The 20542-nt window shown below is 41.7% G+C and overlaps 1 protein-coding gene across 1 annotated transcript; it reads right to left on the bottom strand.

The window, feature by feature from the left end:
* Window positions 1–871: 871 nt before the first annotated feature.
* Window positions 872–20426, bottom strand: espl1 (extra spindle pole bodies like 1, separase). Its single transcript, XM_079511289.1, has 32 exons — window positions 20241–20426; window positions 20011–20100; window positions 19231–19533; window positions 18370–19116; window positions 17556–17657; window positions 17212–17341; window positions 16910–17037; window positions 16629–16819; window positions 14080–14322; window positions 13586–13730; window positions 13242–13401; window positions 12928–13067; window positions 12251–12385; window positions 12026–12142; window positions 11665–11833; window positions 11404–11523; window positions 11140–11296; window positions 10499–10608; window positions 9074–10398; window positions 8517–8976; window positions 8233–8355; window positions 7255–7468; window positions 6951–7147; window positions 4938–5065; window positions 4565–4687; window positions 4051–4200; window positions 3752–3919; window positions 2558–2662; window positions 2334–2449; window positions 2155–2235; window positions 1632–1796; window positions 872–1467 (listed from the first exon to the last, which is right to left on the bottom strand). The coding sequence occupies exons 2-32, from the start codon at window positions 20095–20097 to the stop codon at window positions 1266–1268; spliced, it is 6741 nt and encodes a 2246-aa protein (XP_079367415.1). The 5' UTR covers window positions 20098–20100; window positions 20241–20426; the 3' UTR covers window positions 872–1265.
* Between the last annotated feature and the right edge of the window lie 116 nt (window positions 20427–20542).

Here is a 20542-nt window from a genome sequence, read left to right as displayed (position 1 = left end):
TTTGGGAGATTTTAATATTTTTACAAAGTCAGGTTTCCCAAATTGTGTTTACCATTAACCAATTATTTGTCTGTTGTGACATTCACATCTTTGAATACCGGTACATTTATGTGTGTATATTTATTATCTAAAGTTTAATATGGTATTCAACTTTTGTAAATATGGTGTCTCACCCAACCCAACCAATTATTGACAATTTAGTCAACAGATACCTAAAATGTCAGAGAGGGATTAGTAGAGATCATTAATTTAGGTGTGGTTGCGCTCGGGTGTTGCAGTGCAGTCTGAAGATAGCAGATCTACAAGCTCACATGTTGCATTTCAGCATTCAAGTTGCAACAAAGTATAAAAATCAGGCATTAAAACACCTTCATGGGATTCATGGCACACCAAGATATATTTGTCAACAAAATAAACTGTAGATTTAGTCAACTAAAACTAGACTAACACCAAAACATTTCTGATGACTAAAACAATTAAGGAATTTTATTCAAAAGACTGACTAAAATGAAATAAAAAATGTGCTGTCAAAACACTGCATTGAAAAGCACTATTCGGCAGTGCTCAGGGTTAGTGGCCAGATGGTAACCGCAAGGTCGCCAGTTCGAACCCGGGCTCCAGAGTTAGTGTTGAAGTGTCCTTGAGCAAGACACTGAACCCCTAATTGCTCCTGATGTGCAGCTTGGTGCCTTGCATGGTTTCCTGTGAATGGGTGAATGTAATGCACAATCCATGCAAAGCTATAAAAATGCACCATTTTATTTATTTATCACTATGATGTAAAAAAAAAAAAAAAAGAAAAGCAGGGATTTGTATGTGCTTGCAAAAATCTAAGAATGTTTCAGTGAAATATGACATGGTAGAAGGGATGTTGAAATCGGCAAAGAAATTCTTTATTAATTTGCAATACATTTCTTTACAGAATACATACCTCAATAAAATAGAAATTACTTAAAATTGAAAAATAAAATCTGTATTGGATACAACGCAAACTATGACTTAAATAAAAACAAGCTGTATTGGATAGAGCGCAAAAATATAAATCTTTTTAAAGGACAACTTTAGTTATTTTTTTCAACCAAGGGTCATGTTTTAGGTTATTAGAGAAAGTAAGAGTTCATTTCTTCTGAAACAAACTAATTAAACAAATTAACATAAAACATAAACCTTGGTTAAAACAAAAGTAAAATGAATTTAAATTCTCAGGTAAAATTACTTAGATTAGAATCTAGTCATGTTTGAAAGGGGCATAAAATAATCATGTTTCATTTCAGATGGATTGGTAGGCCATAGACCACAGGTGCAGCTCCCGTTAAAGATTTAAGCATTGGGGCCTGACGGGCATCTTCCATATGTTCCAACAGTGGAGATCCAGACCCAGCAGCGAACCAAGGCTCCAGCAAAGCTTTAGCGAAGCGGTTGATGTCCTTGTCTGTCACATCCCACAGGTTTCCCAAAACTAATGGACTGCAAGGGAAAAAGGGAAGGTAAGTAATCATGTACTTTAACTACCTTTAGAATGTTTAGTGATGGACAATACTGTCCATTTCCTCATCTCCATGCCCATGTTACACACTTAACAGTTGTAAGAGTTCATTACACTGGATATTTTAGATTGTAGGTAATCTTACCAGCCTGCATTAAGGTAATTGAGAACGATGCCCACTGCCTCCATCTCCCCAAGCACTGCGAGAGCGCCACTGCTGCATCCAATGAGTAGGGAGGCTGCCCTCATTTCCTCCTTCTGGAGACACGTACTACCCAGATAGCTTGCCCCTGCACCATGCCCCATGAAGCTACAGCAACAAACAGTGTAGAAAACAATGCATCACAAAAACATGATGCTGTGATTATTATTATTATGTTTATTTTCTGTTTTTTATTAATTATTTTAGTAGCTCCATTTCTGAACTCCATTTCATAACGGTCAGTAACAGGGGTCTCCCATCTTTGCAGTTCTTTAGTAAAGAAAGCAGGTGGGACGCCAATTTCATCCAGTCAGGAGAGAGAACCCCTTTATCAGTTTAAATCTTTCATGTTTGTGTCCCAATTATGTCTGTTCATTTGTTTCATGCCTTCAAATTTCACTTATTTTGTAACCTGTTCTCCCTCCTGATTGGATGAAATTGGTATGCAGTCTATCCTTTCACTCACATGTAGAGATCTTTGGTAGTTATAGCTTCCTGTAGTTGATCAGATTCGGGAACAACACCAGACAACCCCTGCCAACCCATGCTGGTAAAAAAGGGAAATAAGAAAAAAAACATAAAGCAATGTTCAAGACAAACCAACAAACATTCCCTGCCTATGTGTCACATGAGCAGTTCTCTCACCTACAAAACCAGTCTTTGAAGTTCGCCTCAATGTCAACAAGATCACCTGCAGGATTAAGTAGGTAGAACACCTTCGTAGCATCCACACCATGTGTCGGGGGACACCGAAGGGCAGACTAGGCGGGAAGAGAGTTCAACACTGAAATCTACATCTGTTTAAATACACCAAACAAACATCTACAGAATGTAGCATTCTGTGGCTGGGTGAAGGAGTTTAATCTCACCTGATTCCGGACACACTGTCCAAGTACAAACTCTAGAGAAGGCATGCGGGAAACAGAGCATGGCAAGAGACAAGAGATGCTTTCCCATGGTAGCTGCTGGAGGTACTGTATAGGGAAAGGGGTAAAGGTCAATACTAGATGTGTGAATGACCAAAATATTTGTAAGAATTCATTGATAATTCAACTTTTCATCCATCTTCAACCGCCATAGACAAGTAGGAACTAATATTGCATACCGAGTAGGGGTCTTCAACTTTTGATTGTAAGGTCATGATTTGATTTTCAAAACATCCTTTTTTACAGCACAACGTTTACTTTATATATATATATATATATATATATATATATATATATATTATAATTTATTGTTAGACTATCGAGTCTTGAATCTCAATAAGTAACTTTTGTTTGAATATTGAATCTCAATAAGTAACTTTTGTTTGAATAATAAACAAGTGAAGTGAGGGGCGCTCACTTCACACATCATTATGACGTAAAATAGACACCATTTGCTCAGACACTATGTAAAATTCTCCATTCATTGTCAAGGGAATGTAATGTTTGTGTAGGACAAGTTTGTTAACATACACTAAAAGCTGGATATCAGAGGGGCTAGCGCCCCTCAACGATGTAATATTAACTACAGTATATCAACTTTTATGCCCCAACAACTGTCATTTTCTGAATATTCTTTATGAAGAAAAACTTTTAAGTGGTTATGACTGCCTTCCAAAGTTGTGGGCCCTGGGTAGGCAACCTGGCCTGGCAGAGCTCTGCGCTGAGGAGCACACTGTTAAATGCAATCAATTGTACATGGCTCAGCAGCCCTTCAGCAACTCCTGCCTTCACATCACATTTGAACACAAGTGTGTTGCCAGCGATCTGCTTGGAGAACGCTGGAGTTAAACATTTAATCAGCGTTACAGAACCACGTTACAAAGTGCCACCACTGAAAAGGGTTGAATGTTACCCATTGTGCTCGTTATTTCTAGAGCACTGCCCGCGGGTCGAATGGTGTGGGGGTTTGGGTCTAAAAGAGAATGGAATTGACTGAAGTAGCAGAAAGGACAATGGCACCGCCCTGGAGATGGGCCAAGAATAAGGTGAATACACTCTGACAGACTATACACATTGTATCGATAATATTTAGAGGACAATAGTGAATCAGAAGAGTCAGCAGTGAAGACGACAAACCTTGTCTAGGATAAGAACCACATGGCCCTCAGGTTCATTTCTGAATCTCAGCCGAGACACTGCTGCCTGTAGTAGGTCGGAAACCTCCTCCCCCCTCTGTGGGCACACACCCATGGCAAACATTTCCTGGTCTCCATGGGAGAGCAAGGGAGATGCAGACAACATGACCTAGAAACACGGATCAATGTCAATATTTATGTACAGATTAAAGTGATGGGTGCATTGGGTGGTCATCTTAATGCTCCACTGAGCAGATACCAATGACACAGAATGAACAAGGTGCGTGAAGGCAATCGTACCTTCAACATCTCCTCACTGACAGTTACTCCTTGTGCACTCAAGGCCTTGTGCATGTTCTTCACCTGGATTGGCAGTTCAGGATCAGATGTAAGGGGTAAAAGGAGACTCCGCCAGCAGCCAAGTAAATCGTTCATGTCCTCCAACAGCCTCTGAGATGAAGGTGTCATAGGAGGGATGGGTGAGGTTTTTGGTTATTTTGGTGTTGCTTGTTGTTCTCCATTCATAAGCCCAACAAGACGTGTGAAGCCTGACATCTAATGGTAAAAAGCAGTGTACTGGACTGGTCATCATCTGCAATTGGTTAGTGTTGATGCCTCTTGATGTCACCCTCTGTACAGTGCAACAGATAAGTGACCTGGACTTGGAGTTAATTTTAGTTACTGTGTAGCAAGAGTACATCAATTGTTGCATTACAGGTGGGTTAATTTATTTGGGCTACAGATTCCAGGCATCACATTTCATGTGCTAAAAATAGTAACATGTCATTTTAGTGCACTTGTTGCTCTCACATACCTTCATGCGAGCATCAAGATCTCTGCGTTTCCGCCACCACGTGGTCTTATCCAAGCAGCCGTCTTTACTGGACATTTCAATCTTGAGATTATGCAGCTCCTGCACAAGCGAACTGATGGGGCGCTACACAAGATGCAGGGAGAGAGGAAAACACCCTGGATCAGAGATGATAACCTGAATACTCGTTGTACAATTACATTGATTAAACCTTATTTCAACCCTTTAATTTAGAATAAAAACACAGCATTTTACTTGAATTGAATGAAACTAAGCTGATGTCTTTGGGTTATTGATTAGGCCATTATGCAGTTGGTAAAAGATGGCAAGATTGAGAGAATGGATAAGCCACAGGAAAGAAAGTGATTTTTTTCACCTGTTGCTGGGAGGTGGGAATGTGAACAGTGATGGGAGAAGATCCCTTCTCAAGACGTGACAACAGGATTGTGTCACCCGTCTCCCCAGGTTTTACGCCTACCACAGACAGCAGACACACAGTCACCCCTGTAGACAATAGAGCATGTCAGGATTCAGGTAGGATTGGACGGCTTTACAATAATGCCCGATTTAAACTTTGCACAAACTAGGGCTGGTCCCAACCATCCTAAGGTGATGTTCTATCAAAATTAAAAAGGTTCAGACATTCGCTTATATTATTTTCAGGCCAACGACTCACAAGAATCTGTACAGTTGGAGGCCATCGATATTGTCCTTTTCTTTTTGCTGAGGTTTGCGTCATCTGCGCAAAAGGACAGTTAACCCATTTTGGGCGGGAACCCCTTTTGGTGTTTTAAACTTTGTTATAATTTAGCTATTGAAAAATAGCAGATCTACAAGCTCATAGCGCGCCACCGAGTGGCGCGCTACGAGCTTGTAGGTCTGCTATTTTTGAAAAATCTTGAAAATATTTATTTCAGAAAACTGGAGGATTTAGAAGGATTTTTTTTAAATGTTGAGGTCAGGCCTAAATGGGTCAAATGATAAGGGACAATATCGGTGGCACCCAACTGTACGTTTCTAGCGATCCCGTTTTGTGAAACCCGTGTAGAGAGGATACGAAAAGGTTTGTCTGCTTGCATGTTGTACAAATTATCAGATACAGTAGGCAGGCTCTAGACCAGATCAGCGCACAGGTCAGTAAAAAATGACGTCGACACAAGTTTAATATAAAATACGATGTTTGGAGCCAAGGTCGCACGGAAAACAACGATCGGAGCCACACAAACCATAGATATTTTTAAAAAAAAATCATACCCGTGTGAACCGAGTGGTGCAAGGTCTTATATAGCCTGATCAGCTGTGGTCTGACGTAATGTCAGTGACCATAGTAACCATGCTCATTCTTTTGGGCCCCACGTACAGGTACACACAAACACGGATACAAACAAAGCTGGTTGTTGGAGTGGTTTGCACCACTCAAAAATAGATGCTTCATTTCGCTGCAGTTCGTTGGAGCGATGTGTGTTGAAGGAGGGGCGAAAGAATTTACACTTGGAGAGGAAGTGTGCCAGAAGTGTGGAAGGCACGTTACGTGACGTCACACTGCCACTCAAGTGATTACTGGCCAATCACAGCACATCTTTTCTAGGACTTACAGACCCGAACATGAGCTCTGTGACGTACGCTCATGCTTCCGCGGGGCTTCGCAAGGAATCTCAGGAAAGTTTTGCCCCCTCTTGAGCACATACACTCCAGAGCCGGAAAGGGCGTCTACGTTTATATGTCTGACACAAACAGCTAGAGGCACAAAATGGCCGACTTCTACTTCCTGTTCAAACGACAAGACAAGAGCTGAAGAGATCTGCCCATGTCGTACATTTCTCTGGCACCTACCTCCCCTAGTGGTAGGTGGCGTCTAAGGAGTTCATGTTTAGCATATACAGTACGTATATCCTTAACTGGTTGGCAGATTCGATCAAAAGGAGTATGGAGGTGGAATAACTGAATATGGATTAACTGAACATACTATTGTATTGAGGGGGACAAGTAACACCAAGTATCCCACTGCTATTCTAAGATAACTAACCACTTAAACTTGGTACAGTAATTAGACAGGAAAGGGGGGAGAGAGATGGGGGGGGGGGGACATGCTGCAAAGGCCGACGGGCTCGGGACTCGATCCAGCTCAGCCGCGACCCAGGCAAAATCCATATTCTTAACCTGAATCCCCCAGAGTCTATACTCATTTCCCTCTATACCAAATCTGTTCGCCCCGGAATAGGGACAGATAGTTTTCAAGTGGCTTCTGTAAACAACAAAGTGGTGAAGTTAATGGCATTATGTCCAACCCCCCTCGTCTCCCCCAGATGAATTAAATATGTTACATTTTCAGGTATCAAAGAGTGAAACATGATGAATGGTTGTATGGGTTCTCTCTTTTCATATTTACCAGAGGGAAGGTCTTCGAGTTGTTGAATGAACTCTTGGCAGTGGTGCTGAGGGAAAGCAAATGGGCCAGCATTCGAGAAGGTAAAGATCTTTTCCAACTGAGACAATCTCTGTTCAAGGGGGGGCGTGGTCTGCTCGTTCACGCTCAATGATTCCATTTTTTCGACAAGCTGACCGGAGTTCTCCTTCCTCAGTTTCCTTTGGGAATGACACAGAAAAGCAAAGAGGTTATAATAAATGTTATAAATCTGTAGGTTTAGAGTTTAGACATGAACGATCACATGGTCAATGCAAAAAGTGCATACCTGAGGCAGCTGGTAAGATGCCTGGCCATCATATGGCGGCTAGTGACACCCAGTGACTGGGTATGGAGCATAGCCGTGGTTATGGGGTCTTTTTGTCCAAGAGTAAGGGCCAGGAGCCAACAGAGTCGGGGGTAGAGGGCAGGAGGTGGGAAGTGCTGAAGAGCCAAGACGGCAGAGCGCAGCAAAGACTGAATAGTTTCCATTGAAATATTGTCTACAAAGAAGAAAGCAATCAAATTAGGAGAAACTAAAAAGCAGCTACAGTAAATGGATTACTGGTAGGATAACTACTGGTAGGATAACTATTAAACACTTAAGAACTATGTACTTTGTTCCAGTGTTTCCCCTATATGCATTGTGTGGTGGGCCACACCACAAAAATGACCAGCCACCACAGTATGATTTTCTTTGTAGACGGCCGTGAATTGCAAAAATAAATAAATAAAATAAAACAAAAATGTTGAGCGCATGTGCGTCTGACATGAATGCTCCCCCCACACTATCAGCTTCTGGCTAGGGGAAACAATGTTGTTCAATGACCAGGTTTAAACCCGCCCTCCCAATTCAATGACAAGGTTTAAACCCGCCCTCCCAATTCTAGTCATGTCATGATGCTGATCAGTTTTACTGTGTAGTGTGTACACAATTCAATGGCATTCATTCTTTGTAATGAAAATAAATCTATCTAAAACCAATAAAACAATCTAAAGCCCTAACCACACCAAAGGGTCAAGACGGTTTTAACGGTGTGATATGTCGTGTTGCATGTTGACCGACATTGACCCTAGTGATTCAACGCATGGAATTCAATGACCCGACGCACACCAAAGGGTCAAGACGGTTTTAGCGTTAACTCCTTGCAACCGTTTGGACCCAAGGAGTTGCATGGTGACCCTTTGGTGTAGTTGGGGCTTAAGATGCCCATATGATAACAAACCATTAATCCATGACAAAATACCACACTTTGTGAAACCTCACCTAGGCCAGGGTCTGAATAAGAAAAGGAGCCAGCACCAGGCTGAGCTTTTCTGTGTAGCGCAAACGGATGGTCTTTCTCCTTGTCCAGGAGCAGGTCCTTCCGTAGGATCTCAAAACAACCTACTACACAGGGAAAGGTCACTTAACAGAGCTAACAGCAATGTGAAGAATAGCAAGAGGTGAAGAGTTTCACTACATCCTCAGTGCCTACTTAACCCTGTGTAAAAAAAATAAAATAATTAGGTTTTTACTGTAAAGTGAGAAAATCCCACTGATATCCTTACTTGCATCAGCCTCAGTCTCAGTCTCAGATGCCATCAGTTGCTCAATGCTAATATCCAGAAGTCCCTCTACAACTTCTTCAATGGCCATCATTTTCCCTGGTTCAGTCTCTGGTCCCGGTTCCGTCGCGCCGAGCTGTCTTCTGGTTCTTCCCCTTCTAACAGGAGCTACGTCCTCATCAGGCTGGCTGGTCGTACCTCCAGCCTGCCTCTTGGAGGGGGCGTGTGGCTCTTGAACCTTTTTGTGGTAAGCTCTAGCAGTAGAGGCATGCCCTGTAGGAACCTGAGGGTTAGGCTCTAAGTCACTTTCATCACTGCTCCACTTAAACTTAGGCTGCCTCTTAGAAGGGGCCCTTTCTGAGCGGGGCTCTGGAACCTTTTTGCGGGAAGCTCTGACAGTAGTGGCACGGCTTTTGGCGACCTCGGTGTTTGCATCAGAGTCGCTTTCATCACTGAACTCCACCTGCATTGCGAGAAACATCGGGAGGAAAATCAAAACTCGCATTGGGTTATGTTTAACAAATTAAAAATAAAAATCAGCTGAATGATAAATACCCTACCCGGAAACGAGATTTCTTTGTCCGTCTGGGAGCAGCAGGTACATGTTGAGCCTTGTCCTGAACTGGTGATGACTCTTCACATGAGAACAGTGGTTTAGGTTTGGCCGTGGTGGCCCTCTTCCGTGCTGAGGCAGGGGGTTCCATTTTCTGAACAGGTTCTACCTTTACCAACTTTGGTGTGTTGGGGATCACCACCTTTCCACTGGATGAGGATCCGGCCAGTTCAATCTTCGGAACCAGCTTCTTCGCTTTGCTGGTCTTGGCAGGTATAGCTGGGTCTTTGAAAGAAACTTTATCTTTCACAGGACCTGGCGACGACTCTTCTTTCACAGGAACTGGCGACGACTCTTCATACACAAAGAACTCTGGTTTAGGTTTTGCCTTTGTGGTCGTCTTCCGTGCCGAGGCAGTGACTTTCACTTTCTGGGCAGGGGTACAGGTGGTTAAAGTGGGCACCTCTAGGTGAAAGTCAAAACAAGTCAAATCCTCAGGGGAAAACTTGGATGGTTGTACCATCATTGGTGTTTTGGGTTCTTTTACAGGAACGATTGGGTGTTTGGTCTTCTTCTGTGATTGTGGGGGACGCAATGTTTTGGGTTTTAATTTCAACTTAGGTGGATTCCAGGTCCACGCTTTAGAGAAGACCTCTTCTGGGGTACAGTCCATTTTGGCAGCAAGTGCAAGCAACGCTGCTATGGCTTTGGTCGCCATTAGGCCCGTTTTAAAGGGCTTCAAATCAGGAGAGGGCTTGGAGGACACGAATGCCAGTCCAGCCTCCAGGACTTTCCATATATTCCGGACCTTGTCTTGCTTGGGTTCGAGCTCAGACAGGGCCATGTGCAGGTAAGTTCGGCCTACGACATCCTGCATCAAAGAGGGCACAGGAGAGCCACTGGTAGGGCCACAAAGAGTGACAAGTTTAGCCCCAAGTCTGGCAGTGACACGTTTGCACCGGGCTAGAGTGGCCTGATGGAATCTATGGCTAAGTCGGACCGGAAAGAAGTCCTGCTGGAGACACAGCTGAGCCTCAGCTACTGCCCAAAGAGCGGACACCCGCCCCAGACTAGGCTCAGAGCAACAGGGGCACAGGCAGTCAGTCTCATGGGCGAAGGATGACAGCCAACGGCGAGCCTGGGCTTTGAAAGGTGGGGAGCTGCCCTGGTCCACCATCTCTATAGCTTGCTTAGAGGGCCACCTGATTTTCAGTAATTCAGCAACTTCATCTTTAAAACTCGATATGGGAGACTCTGATTGCGACTTCTGTGCAGGGCAGCCTTTTCTTGGCTTGATTTTCACGTTTGCCTTCTGCTCCAGACAAGAAAAATCTAGAAGGAAAATAAATATATTAAATTGTTTAAATTGCAGTAGAGCGATGAAAATGTAACCCACCAAGTTCAATATGAACTGGCAGCGTAGTCTGCTGACCTGGGCCAGCTTCTAGCAGGTCCCTGACTCGGTCCAAATCACAGCCACTTTCTTCTTTCTTCCCCCTCCGCAGTTCCAGCTCTGCCTTCATCACCAGCAGCTCAGCACATCTAGAGACAAACAATGCATAGATGTATTATATAAATATCACCCCAGCATTGGGCAACCCAACACCCGAGTGGTTAAGACATGAGTCAATAGACAGACATCCATGGCCAGTATACTGTATAACCCATTGATGGTGTAGCGCCAGCGGTCTTTGTCAGGCATTATAGCGTATAGAGAGTTTTTTGTCCATGGATTTTGGCAGACATACACTCAAACCCACATCAGACATTAGAGACATAATGCCTCCAACCTTGCGTATCTGTTATTACAATGTTATATTCTTCATGCATAATCATTCTAGTACAATAGCCCCAAAACTAAAATATTTATGCACCCAACATTTGTCATCACATAAAAAGCAGATCTATAAAAAACAACTAATTTAGATCTATAAAACAGCAGATCACAGCACATCACTTCACACTGAGTTTGTAAGTGGTTGAAAAACTTTGAATAAGTTAGATGTTCTTTTAACTGAAATATTTTTTCTTACCATCTCATGTACTTAATTAAGCCAACTACCATGTACTTACTTGCTTAGTGCCTGTAGCTTGGTGGCCAATTCAAGGGCTTGCTGACACTGTTGCATGGCATAATTGGCATCTCCACTAGTGCCTGTAATATCTACCACCTTCAAAGAACAGTCTAGCAGCTCTGAAAGTACTTGCCACTTCAGCAACAGGTTGTCACCTGTTCTCAGAAGAAAGGAAACGCATCATCAGAACAAGTAGTTTAGGTGTAATGGCAGTTTTCCAAGACAAAGCATTGTAAATAGTGCCAGTGTAAAGAAACCTTGCCTTGATTGATGAATTGTACAGTTGGTTTGCCAAACAGGAGATCGTTCCCCACAATAGTGCTCAGGAGGCTGTGGAGTAGCCTCAGACTTCCAGAGAATGCATTCTCTGCATTACTTGAACCTAGAATATATGCAACAGTCCTCAATGCACATGACTCATTTGACAGATTGATTTGATAGTTATATCTAGAATCCTGAGCTATGAATTCAGACATGAACAAATAATAAGTACAACAAAATGTGAGAAAGTGATTGTACAAACCATGCTGGGCGATGCGTTGGCGTAGTTCCTGTGGCAGGTCAGCCGTGTCCAAAGTGAGGTAAGAACCACAGGTCTGGAGTGCCTGGGCTTTCAGCAGGTACCAACTCCTGGATTGCTTCTGCATTGCCTCTTTAAGCACCTCACACAAATAATTCACCCCAGGCTCCACCTGAAATGTGGTCAATGAAGGGATGCATCACAAAAATCGGCTAAAGCCAAACTAAAACCCCAATATGTGCAAAAGTCATCATGAGAAAGGATTGATGAATCAAGGTAGTATTTCCTAGGTCGCCAATCGTGAGCACAATAGATCTCCTGGTCTGTGACATAGCAAAAATCGAGCTTTCAACAGTAGACCTACCTGGCCTGTGGCATAGCAATAACGAGCTTTCAACAGAACCACCAGCATAAAGAGAGGAGAAGGCCCATCAGAGGTGGTGTGCGACGCTAGAATGGGTTCCGCTTGCTTCAGCTGAGCCTGAAACAAGAGACACTTTTACATTCCAAAAAACTACAAATTGGCATTGTATTATTTACTGCATGTGAATTGTGAATGATACAAGATAGCCATTGAGAATTCCATTACCTGAGCCATTTTAGGGACACCCAATTCCAGAAGAAGCATGGCTGATTGGCAGAGGTAACTGGCACTTTTCGGGTCATCAGGCAAGTGATGAGATACACCAAAAGCCAGCTGGGAGGCTTTTAAAGCTTTCAGGGGCTAAGCAGGACAAAAGTACAGTAATTTGATATGGTAATAAGACAAATACAATACATACCTTATTTTTCCCCCCAGGACATTGCTTCACACATTGGGGTGGGGAGTAATATATTCAGCTCAGTGTAAAACCTTTTTTGGCGACTACACAACCTACATAATATATTACATTTCTTGTTTAACCGAATTAGTTGTTCCCAGATTGTGCAGTGTTTGATAATACACATTAAATGTAGCCATTCTATTATTGGATGGTTGAAACCTTTAAATATGCATTTTCTTGCTGGCATGATGCCTGCTTTGACTGTGTACGATATACACAAATACAATAATTGTAAGCCTCGGTACAATAATCTTACATCTGGCAACACAGATGGTTACTCGCATAACCCAATTATTTGAGTATTACAAGAGAGATGTCTCGCTTATGGGAGAGCGCCACAACAACTTTGTGTCCAATCCTCTATCAGTCTACCAGGTAAAAATGGACGGCAAAATCATACTACAAGACAATGTCCAAAATGATATTGAAGTTGTTTTGTCACCTTTCCCATGAGTTTGAACAAGGCAGTAGTAAGAAGAAGAGAGCTGCAGGTCTGTCTTAGGTTCCTAACAGAGGGAAGGTGTTTTTCCTGCAGAATAGAGGACCACTTATCAAGGGCCCTCTCCAGAAACTGACACAACTCTGAGGACACAAAACGCACAGAAATCACCATGTTAAAGTGAATAAGCAGATCGCGTTGAATATATCACAATGCCTGCCTGATGAGATAATGCAAAGAACATGGAAGTTATCCATTTCATTACTGAATTTGATATCAGTTCTAATCTGGTGTACATGTGAAAGAAGATGCCATACTGCTCTGTGACTCCAGGTTGAAGTGCAGGCCCTCCTGAATCAGGGTACCGTCCTGTTGCTTCTGCCTGTCTTCATAGTCAAGGTCATTGACCGGTATCGATTTCATCACACTGTCTGTCTCCTGACACAAGTCCTTCAGTCTTTTCCCCTTCTCGATAGCCTTGCCAAGCAGAAATTACATTGGCGCAGTTATAATTTTAAAAGAGGACATAGAGTCCTGGTCAATGATTTAGTTAAAGCTACATAGAAGTACTTCTATCCGATTTATCGATTCAGATAAATACATTTTACTTCAACTGTACTGGGAAGCAGGAATGGAGTACAATACGGAGTACAATACACACCTTTTGTAGGTTGTTCTCTAGAGTGCAAATGTAGATCCAGAGAAAAGCATGGGCCTCATCATCTTTAAGCTTATGAGCATTCTCTGCCGTCTCCACTTCTTCTCCCAGTAGCCGCAAAGCTTCATGAGCAAAATCAACTGCTGCGCTGTACAGTGAAAGATACAAATTATACCAATGATGGCAAATCGATGGCGAGCTGTCAACATTGTGAAAGACACAATATGGTAAACCAGGTATAGCTGAACAGATTCCATAAGCAATTCAAAACATTTTAGACGGTTTGTTTTGAAATATATTCATGACGTAACAGTTACACGTGAGGATCATCTGTTGAGTGTTGCCATAAAGTAGTGCATAGACAGTGCATTATAAATTGACTGATGTCAATTCCACCCATTCATCTTTTGCACTTGGTAGACAGACATACTATACTTATGCTTAATAGAATAAGTTAAAGAATCGTTTCAGTCCAAGATGTGAATCAAAGCTTGTACCAGTCTGTCTGTTCACTAAAATCCTGGAAACACACAACTTGGGCCATTTCACACAGGTAGACAGCACGCAAGTGTGTGCGGGGGCTCTCCTCATGGCAGATGTCCAGTAGGTCACAAAGAGTGTTGTAGCGTTGCTGAGTAGTGTCCCCACTCATCTCTTTATACACACGGAGCTCCTCCTCCAAAAGACAAAGCATTACTTCCTCATCTGGAATGTCCGGACCGAAACCATCACGTAGAGTCCTAGGGAAATCAACCATAGGGGTTCACAAAATAAATAGTAATAACAGTAGTAGTAATAATTTGATCACAATTTTGAACATTTTCAACTCAGCCAATTAGTGTTTTTACCTCTAACACCACACACACACACACACACACACACACACACACACACACACACACATGAAATACATCACGATCTGATGACTCCGACAACTTTAAACTTGTAGCTGGGTCTGAATTCGTTATAATCGTGCACTTGGTGACAAGTCTTTGATTTTTGGTATGGTGGTAGGTATGGTTATAAGGTTTTCAAAAACCATCGCAAACAAGTTGGGAGCGCCCCCTAGTGGTCTGTTTGCAATGAATCTAATATTAAATGGGTCAGTCTATGGTTAAAAACCATAATAATTGATAAAAGAGATTTTTCAATGGATTCTATTAGTATTGGGTGTGCTAAATAACATACTAAAAAATTAGGAAAAAATAACTTCTGGAAAGGCATCATTTTCAAGATGGCGTCCACGATGGCTGCCGGGAGCTTAAAATGCCTATAAACTGGGATTTAATACATAAAAAATCATAACAATTATGCACTTGGTGACAAGTTCTTGATTTTTGGTATGGTGTTAGGGATGGGCATAAGGTTTTCAAAAACCATCGCAAACGAGTTGGGCTCGCCCCCTAGTGGTCCGTTTGCAATGACTCTAATATTAAATGGGCCAGTATATGGTTAAAAACCATAATAATGGATAAAAGAAAAAAATCAATGGATTCTATTAGTATTGGGTGTGCTAAATAACATACTAAAAATGTAGGAAAAAATTACTTCTGGAAAGGCATCATTTTCAAGATTGCGTCCACAATAGCTGCAAAATGCCTATAAAGCTTGGATTTAATATGTACAAAATAATAATAATTGATAAAATAGATTTTCCAATGGATTCTATTAGTATTGGGTATGCTAAATAACATATAAACATTTTGGGTGAAAATAACTTCTGGAAAGGCATAATTTTCAAGATGGTGTCCACAGTGGCCTCAGTAAGCTTAAAATGCCTATAAACTGGGATTTAATACATACAAAATCATAACAATTATGCACTTGGTGACAAGTTTTAGATATTTGGCATGGTGTTAGGTATGGGCATGAGGTTTTCAAAAACCATCGCAAACGAGTTGGGCTCGCCCCCTAGTGGTCTGTTTGCAATGAATCCAATGTTAAATAGGCCAGCATTGGATTCATTGCAAACAGACCACTAGGGGGCGAGCCCAACTTGTTTGCGATGGTTTTTGAAAACATTATGCCCATACCTAACATCATGCCAAATATCTAAAACTTGTCACCAAGTGCATAATTGTTATGATTTTTTATGTATTAATCCCAGTTTATAGGCATTTTAAGCTTACTGAGGCCACCGTGGACGCCATCTTGAAAATTATGCCTTTCCAGAAGTTATTTTCACCCAAAATTTTAATATGTTATTTAGCATACCCAATACTAATAGAATCAATTGGAAAATATATTTTATCAATTATTATTATTTTTTTTTTACATATTAAATCCCAGCTTTATAGGCATTTTGCAGCTATTGTGGACGCAATCTTGAAAATGATGCCTTTCCAGACGTTATTTTTTCCTAATTATTTAGTATGTTATTTAGCACACCCAATACTAATAGAATCCATTGAAAAATCTCTTTTATCAATTATTATGGTTTTTAACCATAGACTGGCCCATTTGATATTAGATTCATTGCAAACAGACCACTAGGGGGCGAGCCCGACTTGTTTGCGATGGTTTTTGAAAACCTTATACCCATACCTAACATCATGCCAAAAATCAAAAACTTGTCACCAAGAGTATAATTGTTATGATTTGTTATGTATTAAATCCCAGTTTATAGGCATTTTAAGCTCCCGGCAGCCATCGTGGACGCCATCTTGAAAATGATGCCTTTCCAGAAGTTATTTTTTCCTAATTTTTTAGTATGTTATTTAGCACACCCAATACTAATAGAATCCATTGAAAAATCTCTTTTATCAATTATTATGGTTTTTAACCATAGACTGACCCATTTAATATTAGATTCATTGCAAACAGACCACTAGGGGGCGCTCCCAACTCGTTTGCGATGGTTTTTGAAAACCTTATAACCATACCTACCACCATACCAAAAATCAAAGACTTGTCACCAAGTGCACGATTTTGTTGATTTTGAACGAATTCAGACCCAGCTATTGTACAATCTGACCTACCTTTAATGAACGAATTTTCAAAATATGGAAAATATCCGATCTACAAGCCTAGAAGGTGGTGTTCCTACCTAAGCTTGATGTCCTCATCACCACACGCTGCACCTGCCTTTGTTTTTGCCCACAAAGACACCGGTTCCACCATGTGAGTTTTGAGGTTTTGTCCCAGGGCCTTCAGCCACGAGATGACCAAATCCAGGGCTTGATGCGGCCTCCCAGCCCGTCGAAAAGTCTCTACACCCAGGCTGAAAACTTTGTTGAACTATTAAAGGAATAACCAAATTTAGGTTAAAATGTAGGTTAAAAAACATGGAACTCTGGAAAAAAATACTTGGTTGGTTATGTTGCTCACCAAATTTAGAGAGATGGAGGAATCGCTATTCCTACAAAGCTCCTGGCATATGATCTCAATTAGAGGGAAGGCTTGGTCATAGTGTGATTTGTTGTACAATCCACACACAAAGTTGTAAATAGTAGTCACTATATAGAATAGAGAATACGTGAAAATAGAATTAGAAAACAGCAGTTTGCCATTGTATAAGGCAAGCCTAAATTCATACATGCAATTTTTGCAAAAAGCAGGTCAGAAGACGTTTACAAATGGAGATTTAAGCTAAGCTCATTGTAGCGTAAGAAGAGACTCCATTAAATTACCTGCTTGCGCTTTATTCAACACATGTCCAGTCCTCAGTACACTGTCCAGCTTGTGTAGTTCACTAATGATCTGTCCAGCAGTGGCCTGACAATACAGCACTACTCCATTCAGCGTCACCATGTTCTCCAGCTACAAACAAGCAAAATTACCAAGAGCCTTTTAAATACAGGCCTCAAGTACTTAAAAACACAGATAGATCAGTGACTCACTCCAGTCGATGGCTAAATCAAACTCAACGGGAGCAGAATTTGTATTGGTCAAAGACCCTAGTCTCTGACTACCATTCAATACCTTTGGCAGAAAACTTAAACCATATGGCACATCTGAAATCAGCTTTACGTACCTGCGAGGTCCACAGACTTTCACGAGCAAAGTCTACGCTTTTGTTCATGCTGAGGAACAAGGACTGTACAAGTTGGCTGCCCTCAGTCTGGGATGCAGAATTCTGTTAAGTGTTGAACATATACCACACATTAGAAATGGAAAATGTCCTCGTTAAATGATATATTGGTCAATGAGGATAAGGCTACAGCAGTTTTAATTCAAACCCAAAACATAAATTAGACATTTGTCCAGGACCCAAACTAGTTAAAATAGCAGATCTACAAGCTCACAATGTGTCACACTGCATTGTGAGCTTGTAGAATGATCAACTATTTCACTACTTAAAAAATTGTTTTCCAATTTATGGAATTTCTTACATTTATTTATTTTTCTTCATGAAAATACTGAAGAAAAGAAAATCATCAAAGTCAAACTAGTTTTTAATTCATGAAATAGTTCTTTTTTGGGAATGTTTTGAAAATATTGTGCAATTAAAAACAATGTATGAAAAAAAAAAAAAAAAAAACACACCCGTGTGAAGTGAGGGGCACTCTTATTATCGTACATCATGACGTAAAGTCTCCATTCATTGGCAATGGGAGTTTAATCTTTGTGTAGGACAAAAATAGCCAATGTGTTCGTCCACATGTGAGGGAAATTCTCCATTCATTGTTAATGGGAATAATGTAATGTTTGTGTAAGACGAAAATCTACACTAATAGCTGAATATAGGAGGGACAAGCGGTCCTCAAAAAGAGGACCAATAAAAATGTGTCCATGACCCACAAGTGGGTCCCAACCCAGTGTTTGGGAACCAGTGCTGCTGCACTCACCGTCTGTAGTCTTCTCAGTATTCGTTGTTGATGCTCCTCCAAAAAAGAAAACCAGGCAAGGAGGTCGGGTCCATTTAGCACACCAAGCTGTCCAGCTCTGACAGCCCATTCCACAAGACTGCTTGCTTCTAGGACTGCATGCGATTCCCGGTCTCCCAAATCAACTGGAACATGCCTCAGAGCTCGGGCACACTTCGTAAAACCCTGTCCAATCTCCTCTCCAGAGCTCTTTGAACAGTACATTTTTACCGCCCATTTGCCAAGCCCCACAATTGCACTGTGAAGGTCACCGCCATTTTGCATGATGTCGCACTCCACTTCATCCAACAACTCCAAAGCCAGAGCCCAGTGGCCTTCTTTACAAAGCAACTTTGCTGTGACCAGCACTACTTCAGAAAGGGACAGTAAACTGTTATGCATATAAGTGTGCCCTTCCCTACTTTCACATGCAGCGATACAGCCGTGGAAGAGATGGCGTACTTCCTGCAGTAGAAAGGAAGCATCATTCTTGGACAGTGCTTTACAACCTTTTTGAAACTCAATGAAAGCTTGCTCTGTGTAGGCAAGAACTTTGGAGCAGGGGAGAGGTAATGTGCTCTCCCTACCCAACAGCAAGAGAAAGCTTAGTGCTTGCATCTTGTAGTGGAGTTTGTCTCTGGATTTCAGGGAGGTTTCATCTTGGGCAGCAGACATGCCACTCCAAAGGACTCCGAAGCAGCTCTGCACAAAAGCACAGTAGTCTTCAGTCTGGAAAACATGAGGAAAACAGAAGAAAATTAATTCAGTGTAATAATGTAATAAACATACTCTACTGTATATAAACTGACAATTTTAAATTATATTGCCTGCTAAGTTACATACCTGCTGTACGAGTCTACTATATAGCCAATGTCCTAGGCGACTAGATAAACGGTGAAATCCCAGACTGCCAAGCCTCTTGAAGATGTGGTAGATGATCTTCTCCATATACAGTGGGGTCTTTGTATGCTGCTCCGCATACACACTGAAGCCATCAAGGGCAAGCTCCACAACCTTTATCAGCACATCTGCATGTTCCATGTCAGGGTATCCAACTACACCAAGGCGGTTGCAACAGGCCCTGATGACCCTGTCATACAACGTGCAGCAACGGTCTTCAAACGACGGTCTGCTCTTCACATAATTCTGCGAAACACACAAAACTTGTTTTAGATTCAATGTGGACAAAGAATACAATTTCCCATGTACCAGCTATGTTTACCCTTATTGAATCTTCCTTGTAATTCATTTAAAGTCAAAAACCCAGCAAACACCAGTGAATGCAATATTGCAGGGGTTCTCAGTGGTCCAGGGACCACCAGTGGTCCTTGAGGTGGCTCCAGGTGGTCCCCAGCTAAGTCATGGGAGTTGGTAACCAAATGGACCCTTATAGATCTTTAACTCTTGAGTGTAAAATGAAACCCTCAGGAGTGAAAATAGCTCTCAACTAAGAGTTAAACATCTGCATTAACATACAATCATAAGTCACAGAAGAATTGTTTTTGAATTAGCACAGCAGTAGCCCCATATGTGCCCTCTCCCTACGCGGGAGAGGGCACATATGGGGCTAGCACAGCAGCAGATATGGCAAGTTGGCAACATAAACAGCGTGATAAGGCTTACCCCCAGTTCTTTCAGTAAAAGACCCGTGTCTTCCAGGGAAGCCGTCCGGTTGAAGAAGTCGTCGATCTTCAAACATTTCATTGTCATTATCTGCAACAAAAAACAGTACAATCAAAACACTGAACGCTCAACAGAAGAAGCAAGCAGCCGTTAGCATTATTTACGTTAATGTCACTTCCGAGCGTTTACTTGAAATGTAAGCCTTAAATGTAGATAGCGTAAAAACTCACCGTATGTTGTAGAATGTCGTTACGACAGACAGCTATTTACATCGCAGAATAATTAACAACTACTCAGTGATTCGTTGTCCTGATATATTTTAGCGTTGTGGATAAGAATAAAACCGTAAACGTTCGGCAAAAGTGATCGGGATCGCTGGGGCTGGCGTCCGCGCTCAGGTTTTAAATGCTAACCAATCCGAGTGCACGTTTGCAGTACATCCGGATGAGATGTAGATTTATGGGGTTTGTAGTTCTTCTCATTCTCTTCACCTCATGAAGTACTTATTTTATTTTTTACTTTGGCCTCACTC

The sequence above is a fragment of the Electrona antarctica genome (assembly GCF_951216825.1).
Source record: "Electrona antarctica genome assembly, chromosome: 9".
Taxonomy (NCBI): Eukaryota; Metazoa; Chordata; class Actinopteri; order Myctophiformes; family Myctophidae; genus Electrona; species Electrona antarctica.
Note: the sequence above shows the minus strand (reverse complement) of the source record. Positions and strands in the feature narration are given on the sequence as shown.